Source organism: Convolutriloba macropyga, chromosome 12, assembly GCF_964194025.1.
Source record: "Convolutriloba macropyga chromosome 12, txConMacr16.3, whole genome shotgun sequence".
In the NCBI taxonomy this organism is placed as follows: Eukaryota; Metazoa; Xenacoelomorpha; order Acoela; family Convolutidae; genus Convolutriloba; species Convolutriloba macropyga.
This window is the reverse complement of record NC_134479.1, coordinates 7,030,327-7,047,586: the sequence shown is the minus strand read 5'-3', so window position 1 is coordinate 7,047,586 and position 17,260 is coordinate 7,030,327. Positions and strand designations below refer to the sequence as shown.

At 37.5% G+C, this 17,260-nt stretch overlaps 1 protein-coding gene across 1 annotated transcript in view; it reads right to left on the bottom strand.

Moving 5' to 3' along the window:
• LOC142350958 (uncharacterized) overlaps window positions 1–17,260 on the bottom strand; it is a 94,612-nt gene that overhangs the window by 6,499 nt on the left and 70,853 nt on the right. The window contains exons 19-21 of the mRNA XM_075402985.1: window positions 9,999–10,154; window positions 7,215–7,323; window positions 2,010–2,162 (exon numbers count right to left, since the gene is read on the bottom strand). Coding sequence (XP_075259100.1) covers window positions 2,010–2,162; window positions 7,215–7,323; window positions 9,999–10,154 — 418 coding nt within the window. The remainder of the gene's footprint in view (window positions 1–2,009; window positions 2,163–7,214; window positions 7,324–9,998; window positions 10,155–17,260) is intronic.

The following is a 17,260-nucleotide window of genomic DNA, read 5'->3' as shown; positions in this document are numbered from 1 at the left end:
TAAAATCAAATCTAAAGAATAAAAAAACGAATACACTTCATTGTTCAGCATTCGAGACATAGAAAAGACAGAGTCATCCCAGACAAAGATCTAACCACCTCAACTGAACAAAAAAACCAAATTCAATTATACGAAACATTGAAACATTTAGCAAAAAAATTGTCAACAAATATAAAGTCCCTCATGTTTCTAGTAATTAAAACCGAAATACAAACAAAAAACCGAGAAAAATGGGAAAACTGCCAAAATCGGATTAGCAGACGTAAAATTTTATAAAACAAAATTATATCAAGGTAGAAAGAGGCATTGAGTATATGAATTATCAAAAGTAAGTTGCCATATTAACTGATTTTTGACAAAAAGATGGCTGAAAGATCCAAAAACGAAGAAATTAATAGAAAAAGCCAAAAATTAACAAAAAAATCAAGAAAATGTGCCAATTTTGAGCTTCAAACGCATTTTCAGGCTCTGCAAAACACTATGGTATCAATTTCCGCGGTTTACATTTCAATATAGCATCGAATAAAAATTATTTCTACATAAAACCAAATTACAAGCGAAAAAACTGGGCCACTTAGACGAAAAAACGGCTAAACACGGTTATCTAGAAGTGCCATTCAGTCAAAAACTAACTACTTTTCAAGTAGTAGTAGTAGTAAAAGACTTCAATTGATCAATTTATGGATTTTAATACAACACATCAGAAAGATCTATGCATATGGTACAAACAAGGAAATTTATCTATAGCTATTACAACTAGGGAAAATTAATTACAAAAATTAAGAACGGCAAAACGCACAACGGCATTTAGTGGACCAACTACAGGTCACGTCCGGATTAAACTTTGATTCACGCAGTGTGCAGAAAAAAGTTTTCAGTAAAACTTTGTAGTTGGCTGTTGGCCTCAGGATGTTGAAGTTACCAGTGTCGCTAAAATCATTCACATAAATTTGTACCCGCTTAAAAAATGATTTAGCTGTCAGCTGCTTTTTCGTGGGGCTCACTACAATATGATCATGAGAGTTAGTTCGAAGCATTTTAGAATATGTCTTGATAGAGAAAAAGTCCTCGAATTTTATGCACATATTGCCCAAAACAATGGAAATAAAGAAGCGAAGATCGCGTTCAATCAGTATAGTTCACTAAACGAAGCGCATGATCAAAAAACTTCTCTCGCTCACAAAAAATCAGTTCACACGGCACTTTTACTCACTTTCGCTTTTAGGTCAAAACCTCATCTGAACGAATAGTACTTCCGATAAAAAAAAACCTTAAGAAAACCAATACTCCTCTTCTAGTCGTAAAAGACAGCGCCCCGATACAATTCAAACTCTTTGAATTGTAAAAACAAGAGAAAGTCAATAATAGCCCCAGCTATCGCTGTGCGGCTATTAAACAGCATGTGCTCCAGCAACTTAAACTTGTACCGTTTTCAATGAAGTTGGGTAGAACACAAACTGTTAAACATAAAAGACGAACATCGGGCGCATTGTTCTCAACTCAACAAACAGGCGAGCGGTTGGCTTCAGTAGTAGCCAGCTGGGGTATAGTGATGCTAGCATTATTGAGGGGCAGGGCTGAGAGGGCTGGACGCGGGGTTCAACTCGCCAGGTAGAGGAGAGTGGAAGGGGGGAGATTCGGGGCGGTGAGGGGGGATGACTGAAGGGTCAAACTTTCAAGATTAATCACCGCTCTTCACGCCATGAATTTGCTTCCTCAAAATAGTATTGTTGAGCCACATACTTAGAGACTAGTAAGGCGTAAGGCTATAAAAGAGCTGTTCAGTCGCTTAATGTCCTCAGGGTTTTACCCGTTTTTGGGGGACGAATTGTAAAGAGGTCAAACGAAAAATCGGTCAAGCGAAAAATCATTAAAAAGGCCATAGGACTATTATAATTGCTACCAACTTCGTTTGAGAGCAATTAATAGATGGGCTCCGCAATTTACCTAATATACTTACTTAAATAGGTTTTCTAATTTCACATTTTTTTTATCAGCTGGTGACTCACGTGTCTGACTGAATAGTGAAGTATGAGTCATCATCTGGGTTGGATGTCCGCGTGGCCCAACATCTACTGGCAACCACAACCCAGTTGGCCAGACTGAAGTCCCCCTTCACCATCAAGTAGATAGGCTCACCCAAAATCAAATGGGGTGCCTCGCTGTAACACATGTATTCAGTAAACACACGCCCAATTTTCATCATTATTCTTCATAAATGGGCTCCGCAAAAATGGCCCATATTCTCTATTGGATCGATATTTTAGTTATTATAAATTATTAGTTTCTCTTTTGTAATTATCAATATTTTACACTGCCTATCTCTGTAAATTTTACTATGACTGAAACATTTACAGATATTAGGAGAAATACAGTGTTCCTTTTTTTTAAATGTATAGTTGAAGAAAAAATGAAGACTAGAAAACAACAAGAGCATCTGAGTAAGCTGTAAACTAAACCTGCTTGACATCAAAAACCTTCTATACAAGAGATTTCTCGGGTGGTCATTGAGTAATAATCGCTCTAATCGGCAAACATAGCTTTGATTATAGTCTAATTAATTTGATATCTCCAAATGAGATACTCCTAAAGAGCAACAAAACCCAGCAGCTATTGGTAATGCTACCTCAGTGAGTCAGACTCCCAGAGATTAGGCAATATAACTCCCGAGTTTCCCCGTCTCCGACAGGAGTATGGTTGACAGCAGCACAGTCAAATATGGGTGTCCACCACAACAATCTTGACAATGAAATAACAAACAGAAGGACAAGTCCTGAATTAGTCCAAAGAAATCAATAAAATCGAGACCTGACTGCCAACCACATTACAACAGCAGCATTTGATAAGGAATGAGTAGCAAGGCATATCACCACATTTAGCTGAGAAACCCAAAAACTCAAACACTTTAATTTTTAAGGAAACCACATGCGTCAAAGTCCGCCAATCTAACAACAACTTGGACATCCATTTATATTGCGCGTCCTTATGAAGCATACACCAAATCAGAAAACCCAACGAAGTAGAAATATTGAGTAGGACATAAAAACTGAAATTTGAAAGAAATTCAATTTCACATATGTCTTTGCATAAAAGTGGTGACGAAGACATTAAAACACACAACCATACGAAACGTTACGCACATCAGACAACTCACCACAAAAAAGCATAGACAGTTTTCAGTAATTTCACTGAGGGACAAAGTTCAGACCAACTAAAGAGAATCTCTAAAAGTTTTCGAAAACAAATAGCCCGCATGTTCCCAATTGTGCCACAATATAAAGCCAATCAGACCTGTCATTAATAACAGTAAGTGAAACAAAACGAAGCATCTACGAAAAAAAAATTAAATCACAATTTTTCTTGGGAAAACAAAGTGCAAACTCATGAAAACCATTAGCTACCGACTAATAGACATAAAAATGTTGCGAGTGCCGAAATTACTAGCCAATTAGACCTGCCATTGCAAAGACTAAGCAAAAAGACATCAAAAATGACGAGTACAGATTAAAAAAAGTGAAAAAAAAATTGTTTCAGAATTATACCTGCCAGTGAGAACTGATATGGAGAATAAGCAGCAAAATATCAAGAAAATAAGAATATATCAGAACAAGAAAATATCAGAAAATAAATTGTCAAATTCATCAAAACCATTCGCTGCCTATTGAAGGCTCAAAAAACTGCAATTAAGAAATTATAGAACATAACCGACTAACGTCGGGCGAATTGCTCTCAAACGACCGGCGAGCGGTTGGCTTGGTCAGTAGCTAGCCACGGGGGGGGGGGGGGTGCAGGCTGATGGGGGCAGCACTGGGTGGGGGGGGGCAAAAGCGCGGTGGGGGGGGGGGAGGAGGAGCCAATAGTGGGGGTGGGGGGTCAACAAAGGGGGGGGGGGTGTCAACCTCTAAGAACCGCCCCTCACACCATAAGTATAAGTATAAGTCTCCAAGACAGTTTGAGCTGAAACAGACCTGAAAGGCTCTAAGAGCACATAATGCCCGCTGGGCGCTACCTGTTTATCCCGTTTTTGAGGACGAAAAGTCAAAAGCGTCAGACGAAAAATTGGTCAAGCGAAAAATCGCATTAAAAAAAAGACCGACAGGACTAATATAATTGCTACAAACTTCGTTTGAGAGCAATTAAACACATAAACTAGCCATAAAAAGCAGTAAAAAGTAGATGATGTCGAATACAATTTTCTTTAAAACTTTCGAACAGCAGCAAAATAAGCTATTCGGGATATAGCAGCTCACATCGGCCTTGTTATCTTCATTTGCGCAACAGTGTCACCTGGCAAGTTTTTCAGACGTCCAGGAAGAGCTCATTGTTCAGACAAGTTTGAAAGAAGAGAGTCAGTGATTTGCTTTAGTATCGAGGCACTACTTGTGAATCGATTTAACAGTTTGGGTTCGAAAGATAGCATCGTTTTCTTGGCATTTCCAAAGTCATCATTTACAAAGAAAAATTTGAATAGTTGAGGTATTAATGTTACTTCTCACTGTTGGTGGTACTACTGGGGCCTTGCGAACAAGTTGCAGCTACTTTTAACTTTGCTAAAGGTTCTTGTTTTGGAAAAGAATGTCTCGAATTGTGACAGGTGGGCTCCAGATGCCTGCAGGATTTCTCTAGCTTATTTTAAACAGTCGCGCCAGGTCCTGTCTGGGTTTTTGCGCATGCAATGCAAATTATGAGGTGCGACTTACTACTAGATCCGGGGTTGGAGCTTTGTTCGATGGTTGGCAACTCTGGGTACAATCTGTCAATCTTTTCCCATAGCCAGAGTACCCTTGTGACAAGTTTATTTGCACTTTTGAAGCAGCAGGCAAAAAAGGTTGTTCTCTCACGAATTGTTCGGGCCATCTCATTGTGCGCTTTTGAATTTTTTTCAATTTGTCTATTTTGCGGTCGGTAATAGCCAATAACATGCTTAAGTTTTCCGGTCTCATAGCTTTATGAGCTGATTGTTGACTTGGCCGGCGGCTATCAGATCTGGATTGCCGCATAGGTGCTGGGTGTGGGGGCATAATACCAGAAGATGAGAGTTTTACCGTGTGATTCAATTCACATTACTAGATAGTCAGGCCTTAAGTTTGTGTGCAATGAGAATCTTCATGGCGTTGAGCAAAACCTGGTTCTTCGCTTTTCTTGGATCTGTTGTGGCTCTATCATTTATTTATAGGTTGTAGTTCTCCAGAATGATTGAAGCCGTAGTCAAGTCTTCTGTAAGCCAAGTTCCACAGAGAAGCTGATGCAGAAGCATATTGAGCAGAAGCATATTGAGTTTACTATAATATTTGAAGTTTTCATTCTTCTCGTAGTCAGAGGCCATTTGTTGGCTGATACGGTCTAGGCTGATTATTATTACTTCGTTTGCTATATTGAATGACTGTCCGTGTTTTCCCTAGAGAACTTCCGGCGTCGTCTTCTAAAGCAGATGGTCTTCGTCTCATACCCCCTATCAATTACATTTTGTCGTCCTTAAAAGTAGTTATTTTCTTTCTCAATGTCTTCTTTTGACAGCTCGGGGCTGATATAGACTGAGATCTCTACAGTCTTTAAATTTCTCGGCTGACTTGAAAATCAAGCTTTTATTCGAGGGGTTTTCCGAGGTCCGTTCTCTGAGCTGAACTGGCCAATTCGAGTAGTTTTCCCAAGGTTTCTGTCTTCCATATTTAGTTAAGCGAGAATATGGTCGATTGAGGCCAGATCTTGCTTTTGTTTGATGTCAGTGACAACTTCACTTTCGTAATAATGCCTCGCACGCGGAGTCCTAAGGTTAATTTTAGAACTGTGCAAGAGTTGACCAATCTTCCCGGTTGTCAATTTCCGGGTTTCTCCTTGAATCATTTCAGATCAAGTTTGTCATTTTGCTCTTGTTCACTTCTACAGGCTGATGTTTTCGTTCTGGTTTGCATTCGCTGCAGATGTGCAGTAGGTTTCCATCAAGTTTTTATGACGTCTTTGTGAACAGGGTGCACTCGGAGGTGAGGTGGAGGAACTTGCTGCGTACGAAGCATAAGAATGTTGGTCTTTTCTCTTATTACAAGTGCAGTAGTCTCGCGTATTGGTTTTGTTCGCCATGTTTAGTATTTATATATTTGCAGTGATTGTTGGGATTAATTTCGGGCGTGACGATGTAGGTAAGGACGGGGCATTTTGGGCTCAATAGGCAGGTTTCGCGGGTAATTCACCTCTTGTAAATTGAAATATTAAACAACTAACTACGGGCGACTTGTTCTCGAACTACAGTTAAGGTTGGGTTTTGGTGGTAGTCAGCTCATCTTCAAAGATGCCAGCTGTAATTGGTAGAGTTTAGACAATCAAGCGTTTGCGAGGCTCCATGTTAAATTGTTGCTGTTGTTGTTAAGTAATTTCGCAGCTTCAGCTGCTGGGTGTTCCTCCCAGTTCGTCTTCTTAAAACAAAGTCCACTTGTTTCTGCACCAGCCGCAACCACACGCTATTTGTCACGTGCAGATGTTATTTTTCGAAAACTTCTCGATAACAAATCTCCACATCTTCAAAAGTCGCTTCTTTAGACCAGCCAGCTTGGTAAATTCCACCGGTTTTGTTCAAACGATTCATCGTCCGGTTTGTTCTCAACGACAATTCTCAACGATACTTGTCGGTTCTATGAAATTTTGAAGTTCCCAGGCAATACTGCTTTCTCAACAGCTTCGGTGGACCACACTTAGAACCTACTTGAGCTGTTAAGTTTATCCTCTCGAGCTTTTGTAGTTTCCCCTAATGATCAAGACGAACAATCAAGCGAGCGGAAGAACATTCTAGAAGAAACGAGCAAGCAAAAATTTTGAACTAAAAATACAACAATAGTTACTTCTAACTTCGTTCGAGAGCAATTAAATATGTTAGCCTACATGAATCGGTCCCTAAGAGCTAAACAAAGCAGGAACGAACATTCTTTTTTGCTTGAGTACATCCAAGTTGGGAATGAGTTGTCGACTATAAAAGCGGTGTAAGAACTTGATGGGGTCAGATTCTAAGCTCGAGCATCACTCTCAAATGGTCTGAACAAACTATTGAAAAACATTGTTAATCTCCTCAAAAATTCAAAAATTATTGCAAAACATGCGATATGTAGGCTGCAAAGAAAAGCATTAAAGAAAAGCTACAAAAGTAAAAGGCAGCGTCTCCCATGCATTCAGAATCCTTGGATTTTTAAATAACTACGATTAGATCAAGACAAGACTCCACTTACGCTGTATACTGTTCCTGGTATGTGTCATCCAAGTAGACATCCATTGAAAATTGGAACTGATTGGTGCCATAGGCCGCCTGTTCTGCTTCTTGTATCGTCCTGACTTGCCCTGAAACAATCCATCTTATTACAAAGGCAGAGTTATTGAAATTCATTTCATAAATGGCAATTCCATCGTTCGATATCTTAAACTACTAGGCCTTATAAGGCAACTCATTATGTTACAGCAACCTAAGAAATAACTTGAGATAGAAGTAGATGAGAAAACTAAACATAGCCGGCAGATTGCCGGAAAATAGCCGCCGTTGACGCGCTAGACGAAAATCGGATTGAAACAGAAAAAGATAGCAATTGACAAAAAAATTTTTTAAGTTTCAAAAATTGTTCTAAATACTTACTTCAGCTTTTAAAATGAAGTGTATTAAGCTTAATATTAATATCAGCTAGCGATCGCTCTAATGAATTTGGATAACCTAATTCAAAAAGGCTTAATGACCGGGCTTTATCGGTTTATCAGGTTTCTTTTGATTTTGCTCTTTTGACGTTGACCGTATTCACTAAATTACGTAAATCAATGCTTGAAAGAATTTAAAATCCATTCAGTTGAAACAGTGAGTGAAGTAAGTCATAAGTCAAACGTGAAAATCGTGACTTATGTAAAACGAAAAACGTGATCAAAAGGTAAAGCGAATTAAAAAATCATAGCACGACAAGTCCTGACGTACAATTCAGAGCATTTTCATTGACTAAACAGAAAACTAGACCTAGAACGGACAATGAGTGAATTGGGAAAACCATTTTCAAGAACAATCAGATCAAAAAAAATCTTAAAAGAACTGAAAATCAATCACAAAAAGTCGCATGCGAACAAAAACCACTAACGAGAAAGAAATGGCTTGGAAAAAACCATTTCGAAAAAAATCCAATTCAAAAAATCGAAAAAAACAGTCAAAATTAAAGTGAAATTGCCGCATAGGAACAAGAAACCACTAGCGAGAGGCAAATTTTTGTTCAAACAGTTTTCTCACACTACTATAAAATTATATTAAAAAATTTAACGCCGCAAAACCACTCGCTTTTTCGCCCCACTTCCTGTTTCGGCGTGACCAAAACCACTACAATTTGACTTCAAAAATCATGAAAATGTGTGAACAGATCTTAAAAAAGACAGCGCCCCAATACAATTCAAATTCTTTGAATTGTGAAAACATAGCAGGAAAAGTCCTGACGTACAATTCTTAGAACTTGCATTGACTTGACCAAAAAAGGACTGAGGGAATTGGGAAAACCATAGTAAAAAAATCAGATTAAAAAATCAGAAAATCAATGTCAAAATACAGCGTGTCAACAAAAACCCACTAGCGAGAAATGGAAATTTAGTTCAGATAAAAAACTAGGCCTGGAATGAACTATGAATGGATTGTAAAATCATTTCGAAAAAAATCCGATCCGAACAATCGAAAAAACGGTCAAAATCAACCTTTTTTGAACAAAAATCAAACGGGGGTGCGATCCACCCAATGGAAGAAATAGTGAACCCCCACTACGAAACATCACAGCACCGTATGTAAATTTACTGCAAAAATACATAATCAGAGTATCGTCAAACAGAAGCAAGGCACTATAACTCTTTTAGAGCTGCTTTATATAAGTTAATTTGTTATGAATCTAGTCTTCCCTCCCGCACTATGGCACTGCAAGAACCATCAATGTCAGTCGACCGTTCGGAACTACGGCATCCTCCGAGGCAAATGACAGCGCTGCGCAGAAGAGCAAAATTTATTCTCGTGCGTATGCACGTTATTGCGTCCAAGTATAATTCGTTTTTCTTTTCAGCAACTTTGCTAGCTAGTTGGTTTCCAGTGCGAGTTGCGGACGGTCCTGTGCCCCCTTGCAGGAAAACACGAGGGAACGAAGTAACTCTTTTCGACGTCAATTCGTTGCTCATACTTGAGGCACTTCAACAACTCATGTATGAGCTAAAATCAAAGTGAAATTGCCGCATGTTAACAAAAAAACCACTAGCGAGAAAGCGAATTTTTGTTCAAACAACGTTTTCTCACTCTACGTTGAAATTAGAGCAAAAACTTCACGCTGCAAAACCACTCGCTTTTTCGCTTCACTTCCTGTTTCGGCGTGACCGAAATCACTACTCCGACTTGACTTCAAAAATGAAAAAGTGTGAACAGATCATTAAAAAAAAGATAGCGCCCCAATACAATTCAAATTCTTTGAAATTACTTTTTCTTCTTTTCACTTTATTAAAAAACGGGATGTGATCCACCCAATGGACGGAACAGTGAGCCCCTAATATGAAACATCACAGCATCGTATGTACATTTACCTCAAAAACACATGCTCATAGCGTCGTCAAACAGAAAAAGCACTAACTCTTTTAGAGCTGCGTCATATAAGTTAATTTGTTATATTAATCTAGTCTCCCCTCTCGCACTATGACACTGCAAGAACTATCAATGTCAGTCGGCCGTTTGGAACCACGGCACCCTCTGAGGCAAATGATAGCGCTCTTTTTTACAATTCTTTGAAATGTAAAAAGGAGAGCGCCTAAATAATAGCCGTTTGAGAGGCTGACGGCGGCTATTAATCAGAAAATCTTTAACAGAGTTGGCTAATTGAACCAATCTTACAATTTAAATCATGTACTTAATCGGAACCTATCCCATAGCTGTATAACTCATATTCATTCATTGAACATGCTGAAGAATAAATGGTGGAATAAGATAGGCGTTGGAACAGAAGCATTTGTTTGATTCTTTAACTCACCGGTTTCTTGTCCCTCTGCGTTATAATAACAGTAAGCAGGCACATGCCAATTGTTGAAGCGTGTAATGGTAGCCCCCGTCTGGGATATAAGAGACTTGTTGTTTGGGTTATCACGGTTGCGAGTGATCTTCTGCTCATACAGCACATTCACGGTTGCTGAAATCAGAGTTTTTTTCGAATTTTTTCTTCCTCAACACTTGTTGAACATTGGCTGGTCAGGGTCATCCCAGTTCTATGTCTATAGAAAGGATTGTGTATTTTCCGAATTTATCAATGTAATGGCTTAAGGAGGCTAGCTTTAGCTTAATTGACGGCAGGATTGAGGTCAGCGTGGTGGGGGAGGGGGGTGAGGAGAGTGTGAGTTATAAGCGGAGTTGTTGGGGGAGTAAGCCTAAACTTCTAAGAACTTACATAAAAGGTCAATTAAAAGAATGTTCTTCCCCATGTAGGGTATTCGGTCAATTAGGGGCGGCAAGTCAATTGGCATCAAATGCAAATTATATAGATAACAGCATGAAGAAAAATAGTAAATACACTCGAGATTCATGAAAGGGTAGATTGAATCAAAGAAAAGAGCAGAGCTGCACACCTAGAGTAGCAATCTGCGTCCTCAATAATGGTTCCAATCGTCGGCGGTCGCCTGAGCGTGCGAAATCCGCACATGCATATGATTGGTCTTACGTATGTGATGATGTCAACGTAGGAGTCATTCCTTATCTCGCTGGCCTTACCAGCGTTTCAGAACTTTGGAAGAGGGACCTTTTTCTCCAATGCACGAGAAAATTAAGGTTTTAAAGGTGAACTTCTCGACATCTGTTTCGCTGTTTATATAGCTTCTTGATTTGCTGGTGACATTTGTAGGCCTCTTCGGATCTATTCTGTTCCCCCCCCCCCAGTGTTTTTTACGCCCCCCCCCCCCCGTTTCAAATTATATGTTGTTACATAGCACTTTACTATGTAAAAAATAGCACGTGCGCCCGGGAGCGTTAAAAAATATTAGCCAGCTGATCTGGGGGGGGGGGGGGACAATAGATCTGCCTCTTCTATAGAATTCGGACAACTTTTTGTATGAAAGTTAAAAATCTTAGCATTAAAGTCTTTAATTGATGTGCTTTGATTTGTAAAGGATTCGCCTTGCAAGGTCTCAAGAAATAGTTCAACCTCTACGTCATCGCATAATTCATCAAGCAGACTGGCGATGGAATGTCGTTGTATCTAACCAATAGTGACTCATTCAGACTTAAATCGCGAAACAATCTAGCAGAAGCCATAAACCTAAATCAGAAAAACTATGAATCAAATGAAAGCTTTTCAACTCACGGAATTCTCAGTACACGTACAAGAATCTTAAAAGCTTCCGGAAAGGACCTTCAGTTCCGCCTAAAGTTAAATGGAACAAAGATGTAGCAAAATGTCATGCTGAAAAAGCTTCTCATTTTCATAAATATTTTTTTCTTCAGTCTCCATCGTGTCATCGAATTTCAATAACACTTTGAAGGAAAGTAAAACTTTGAACAATTTTACAGTCACAAAAGAATCAGTTGTTGACGTTTTTGGAGTCACTAGAGGTATCGAATTCGCGTAGGACAGATAAATTGCATGCAGGTGTCATCAGGAAATGCGCAAAAGAACTTGCGAAACGTTTCTTCGATTTTTTCAGCAATTTTAAGCGCATCGGAGTCTATGATAACTCATGGAACAAAGGGGCAGTTAGCTAAATTTTCAACACAAAAAATTTTAAAAGCAGTGCGGTAAATTATCGTCCTTTAACACACTTAGGCATTGTCTCGAAAGATTTAAAAGGATTGTTGATTAAAAATTTTCTTACGAACTTTTTCAAGCTGAGTTAGTCGTCAGGTTAAAAAGAATACAAAATGCTAAAATGAGAAGCCAGAAAATAAAATACAATTCACTTAAATCCTCTCATTCAAGGAAATTGAAAATAAACTTTTAAATATCTAAAGTCGTATCTAAATTTTACAGCAGAGTATATATATATATATATATATATATATATATATATACATATATATATATATATATATATATATATATATATATACATATATATATTCGATTTGATGTAGAGATGCATATCAACATATTTTTTATTAGAAAACGATACATAATTTACCTTAAAGCTACTTCGTTTTATTCAAATGTAAATTTGAAATTTTTGTTCTTTAAACTGCCTTTCTTTCAAGCTGGAATTTCATCTCCAAACTAAGTTTTCACTGTCAACTCTTTGTGTTCGATATTCGTCGCGCGTATTGATGGCCGGTTTCAGTTTTCTTATACAAAGCGCCTCTGATGTCATTAACTTAGTTTTTTTGCCGCACTTGTCTAATATCTTCCAATGAAAAGCTCTTTTACCAACGTTGCACTCAATTGCATGTATTCTCCTTGAGTCCGCCTTGGCATGCTCTGCAAGCCTTGTGGTAATATATTGTCAGGTCTGCCCTACACAAATGAGTTTGCATCCCCTACAAGTGAGTTCATAAACCACATGAGATTTGAGGTCTTTATCAAAGCTAGACTCAAGGCTAGCTAAACAGCTCTTAAGTTTCCGAGTGGTGGGAATGGTCTGTACAGGATGAATTTTGTCCAGCTTCTTTACAAATTCATTAGAAATGTTGCCTCTATACATTAATCAATTGTTGGTTCTCAGTATTTGTCCGTTGTTTGCAATAGATGGTTCCACGCAAAATGTCATGTAATCCATAACACAGAAAATGTTAGCAAGGAAAACAAGTTCTGATTATGCTCACTCTGCCGTGAAAATTATAAGACTGATATTAACCTTTCATCCGAAACAAAGTTTTTCTAAGATATGTCGACGATTTTGTGAGAACATTTAAAGGTGACACCAAAGAGCTGTTAGATGCGGTCAATAACCTCAATCGAAATCTTCAATTTACATTAGAAACAACGGTTGACAAAAACAGTTTGCAATTTCTAGACATGTCAATTAACGCACAACCGGAGGGTGCATTTTTTTGCACATAGTATCAAAAACCATCAAATACTGGAACAATTCTGAACTATCGCCAGCATTATATCATTTTCTTTGTTGTTTCAATTCCAGCTGGTTAATTGTATTCTTGACAGTTTTCCCTACCAAATGCTTAGGATATTAATTACGTTCCCAAATATTTTCAATTTTTGTCAATGCTTCATGGAACGCTTCCCAATTGCTAGTGCATCGGAACTGGCGATGTTTTTTCCCTGTATTATGTTTTTCTAATGTTGGAGGGGGGCACAGCTATAGTTCAGAATTATTCCAGTATCTGATGGTTTTTAAAACAATGTGATAAAAATTGCACCCTCCGTTTGTACGTTATTTGTCATGTCTAGAAATGGCAACCTCTTTTTCTCATCCCTTGTTTCTAATGTAAAATGAATCTTTGGATAGAGAATATTGACTGCATCTAGCAGCTCGTTGGTGTCATCTCTAACAGTTCTCACAATATCGTCGACATATCTTAGAAAAACTTTTGTTTCGGACGAATGGTTAATGTCAGTCTTATAATTTTCATGGCAGAATGAGCACAACCAGAACTGGTTTTCCACGCTATCACATTCTGTGTTACTGATTCCCTGACATTTTGCGTGGAACCGTTTATTGCAAACAAAAGAAAAAAACTGAGAATTACAATTTCTATTATAGAACAGCGGCAACATTTCAAACGAATTTGTAAGGAAGTTGAAGAAAATTTATCCTGTACAGACATATTTCACTTCTCGGAAACTTAGGAGCTGTTTATCTAGCCTTAAGTCTAGCTTTGATGAAGACGTCAAACCCCACAGGGTTTATGAACGCACTTGCAATGGATAAAAACCCATCTATGTACGGCCGAAATTCCGACATAATACTACAACGTTTGCAGAGCATGTCAATGCGGACTGACCGATGGGAATACATTTAATTTAGTGCAACGGTGATAAAACAGCTTTTCAGTGCCAGTACGGCAACCAATCTAAGTTGATGACACTAGAGGCGTTTCTTATAAGAACACTTAAACTGGCCATCAACACGCGCGACGAATACCAAACACTGGATTTGACAATGAAAGCTTAGTTTGGAGATTAAATTCCAACCTGAAAGAAAGACACGTTACAAAACGAAAAATTAAACTTTACAATTGATCAAAACGAGTTTACTTTAAGGTAATTTATGTATTGTTTCGAAAATTCTATATCAATTATTGTACGTTTCAATTGTCAGTTTCTTGAAAAGACTCACCAGAGATTCACAATACGGTTTTCGAAAGAAGATTTTCAAACGATTATCTACCCAGAAAAAAATTCAAAATTCAATTCAGAGAAAAGTAACAAAATGGCTCAATTCTCCAGTAATTCTCCAAAGCGTTCGACAAAATTGGTCACTAAAAACTCCTACGTAAAATCAATTTCATTCGAAAAAAAGAGAAGCTGTTCAAAATTTTGAACAGTTGCCTAAGTGACAGGCTGCAATACGTGAAAATAAGAAATACAAAAACAAAAAATTTGCAGGTCACACCGGGTGTACATGAGGGCTCAAAACTCGTGCTTCTACAATTTTTTATTTTCATTAACAAAATAGACGAAAAAGTTATGATTTTTAAAGTTTGTCTTCTTGCTGACGATCTCAAATTATAGTCTAATGAAAATTTCGGAAACACGCACAAACAAAATCTTGTTTCAATGTTGCGTTGGGGTTACGAAATTAATATTCGCTTCATTTCATCGAAATGTCAGTACAGATATCTTAACATCAAGTCTTGACTGAGACCAATGCTGGGTCACCGGGCGTTGAAAAAATGAAGATTTGTGGAGGACGTTGCAATCAATATGAATAACATGCATATGGAAGGAACATTTAAATCTGCGATCTGGTAAAACTAAATTGTTCTTCCACCAAAATAAAATAAACCCATCAAATCTCCCGACGGTTGTTTCGAAGCTAGATCTCTATGAGAGTACACTCACTCCAATCTGAACATTTGGATGTAAATGTTATATGGCTTGAAAGTCTGACAAGCGGCTCTTAGAAAAACCTTACTTATTACTTTTCAACTATTGATTGCGCTAACAGATCATCTCTTGCTATCAGAAAAGTTAAATATTTTTCTCCGTTCAACACAAGCAGACATTTTAGTACTGTCCAATGACGGTCAAGTTATCGGTTTGTGTTGCCTAAAATCGGAATTAGTTTCAACGGTCAAATTTTTGGATGAGCTACATAGTAAAAAAACGTCAATTTTAATTGAATACTTAAAATCACAACAAGATATGTTTCCATTTTAGGGTATATTGAGAGTTTTAAAAAGTGACATTTCAATGCTGAAAGACAAAACAGCAGATGCATTCAAACATGATTTGACCAGCTTTAACATATTGTTAAACTTTTGCCGCGTTGACTCTGTTTATCAAAAATTGGATACAGCTCTAGAAAGACAGTTAAACCTTGTTTGAGAGTACTACCAAAATTAGGAGAGACGTGGTGGTTTGCACTGATATATAAAAAGTTCTATAAGGGCATAAAAAAAGAAGTGGCTTTCGTTTTAGAAGCTTGTAATTTTTTCTGTGGTACTTATCATTTAAATAATATTAAACCATTATCGAAAAAAGGATAAAACTAACACTAATAAAATTAATAGTAATTTTTATCAAAATAATAATAATAATAATAATAATAATAAAAATAATAATAATGATGATAATATTAATAATAATAACAATAGTAATTATGATAATAAAAGTAATAATAGTAATACTAGTGATGAAAACAACAATCAGAACTAAAAGAACAAAAATACAAAAGTACAATAAAAAACAAATATTAATAATCATCTTCATAAAAAAACAATAAAAATAAAAGTATTAATAATAGCAATGAAATATTAGTAAAAATAATGACAATAAAAATACTAAATAAAAAAATGTTAATTTGATTAATAACAATAAAGACTGAGCAACAAACATCTCCAAATGCACAATTTGATGAAAGTTCTCTCGTTTTCCACACATATCTCAGCTCAATTCGGCCATGAAATTTTGTTGTGGCAAGCTTAAAATCATAAATCTTCAGTGGGATAGCAACTAACCAGCATGACGCTCTTTTATGGCTAAATCTATTATATACGCCTCCAGTCTCGCGAAGTTTTATTTAACGTTCAATTTCTTGGATTTCATCATATGGTCTTTTTTGCTGCGTCTTATGGTGTCTAGCAAGCAATCTTGTTCTTCGCTTGTTTCCTTTCAACTTTTGCCAGTGAAGCTTTGTAAGCTTGGCGGATGTTGAGGACGAGCGATGTTGAGACTGGCTTTTCAAACCGCCAGCGAAAATATTGTCGGTAATTGTTGTTGTATATAGCATGATTAACCGTTGCTGGTACTTATTCTTTGCTAATAATATACTCTGTACTACGACGGAATTCAAAGTTCTTTCCCTGTGTTTGTGTTTTTGATAAGGAGGCCGTAAATTACATTGTACCCAATGTCAGGCCTCAGGGCGAGGAATTTATCAGAAAGACCGAGGAAAACCTTTCGGGGGTCGAAATAGAAAACTGTAATTCGATTAACTGCATACAATTTTTGGCTGATGTTAGGATCATGAAAATGAAAGGTGAGGGGCAAAGTCTTTAAGTGCTACGCTTGAGCTAATCGATTGACTGATTGTGCTTTCTTCAGATTTGTTCCTTTACTGTTTTCGCTATGAATTTATTAGGGAAGTGTTTAACGACCGGCGCATTTTTTATATGATTGGAGGGTAAGCTGGCAATTGATGCTGCTAAATGCGTTTTTCTCGTAAATTAGGAGTTTGCCGTTTGTTTTCCGTCTGCTTCTGGGGGTTGGACGGCGCAGATAATGAAAAAACTTTTGGCCGAGCCAAAAGCTGTAATTTTTCCGTCAATTTCAATGCCATCTTGACTCACACAATTCGTGGTGCTTCGTGTTAGTACACCGATTGTTCCAACGGTAGCTCATTTGTCTAAGGCGATTAGTTTGCCTATTAGTTTGCCTAGTTGGCGATTAGTTTGCCAATTTGTTTGCCTTGTTTTGTTAGAATTCGGCATATGTCACTGAACAAAGATTTAACCGAGGTAAGAAGCAGTTGCCATTCCTGAGCATCATTGACTGCAGTTCTCTGGTTTTTACTAATTTTCACGGCAGCTCTGAGTTTAGTAGCTCCATTTAACTTATTCAATGATTGGGTAACTGCGTGGAAGCGAGTTGGCTGGGTCGGCAATTATGATCAGTGCAGATTTTTGTGGTTTATT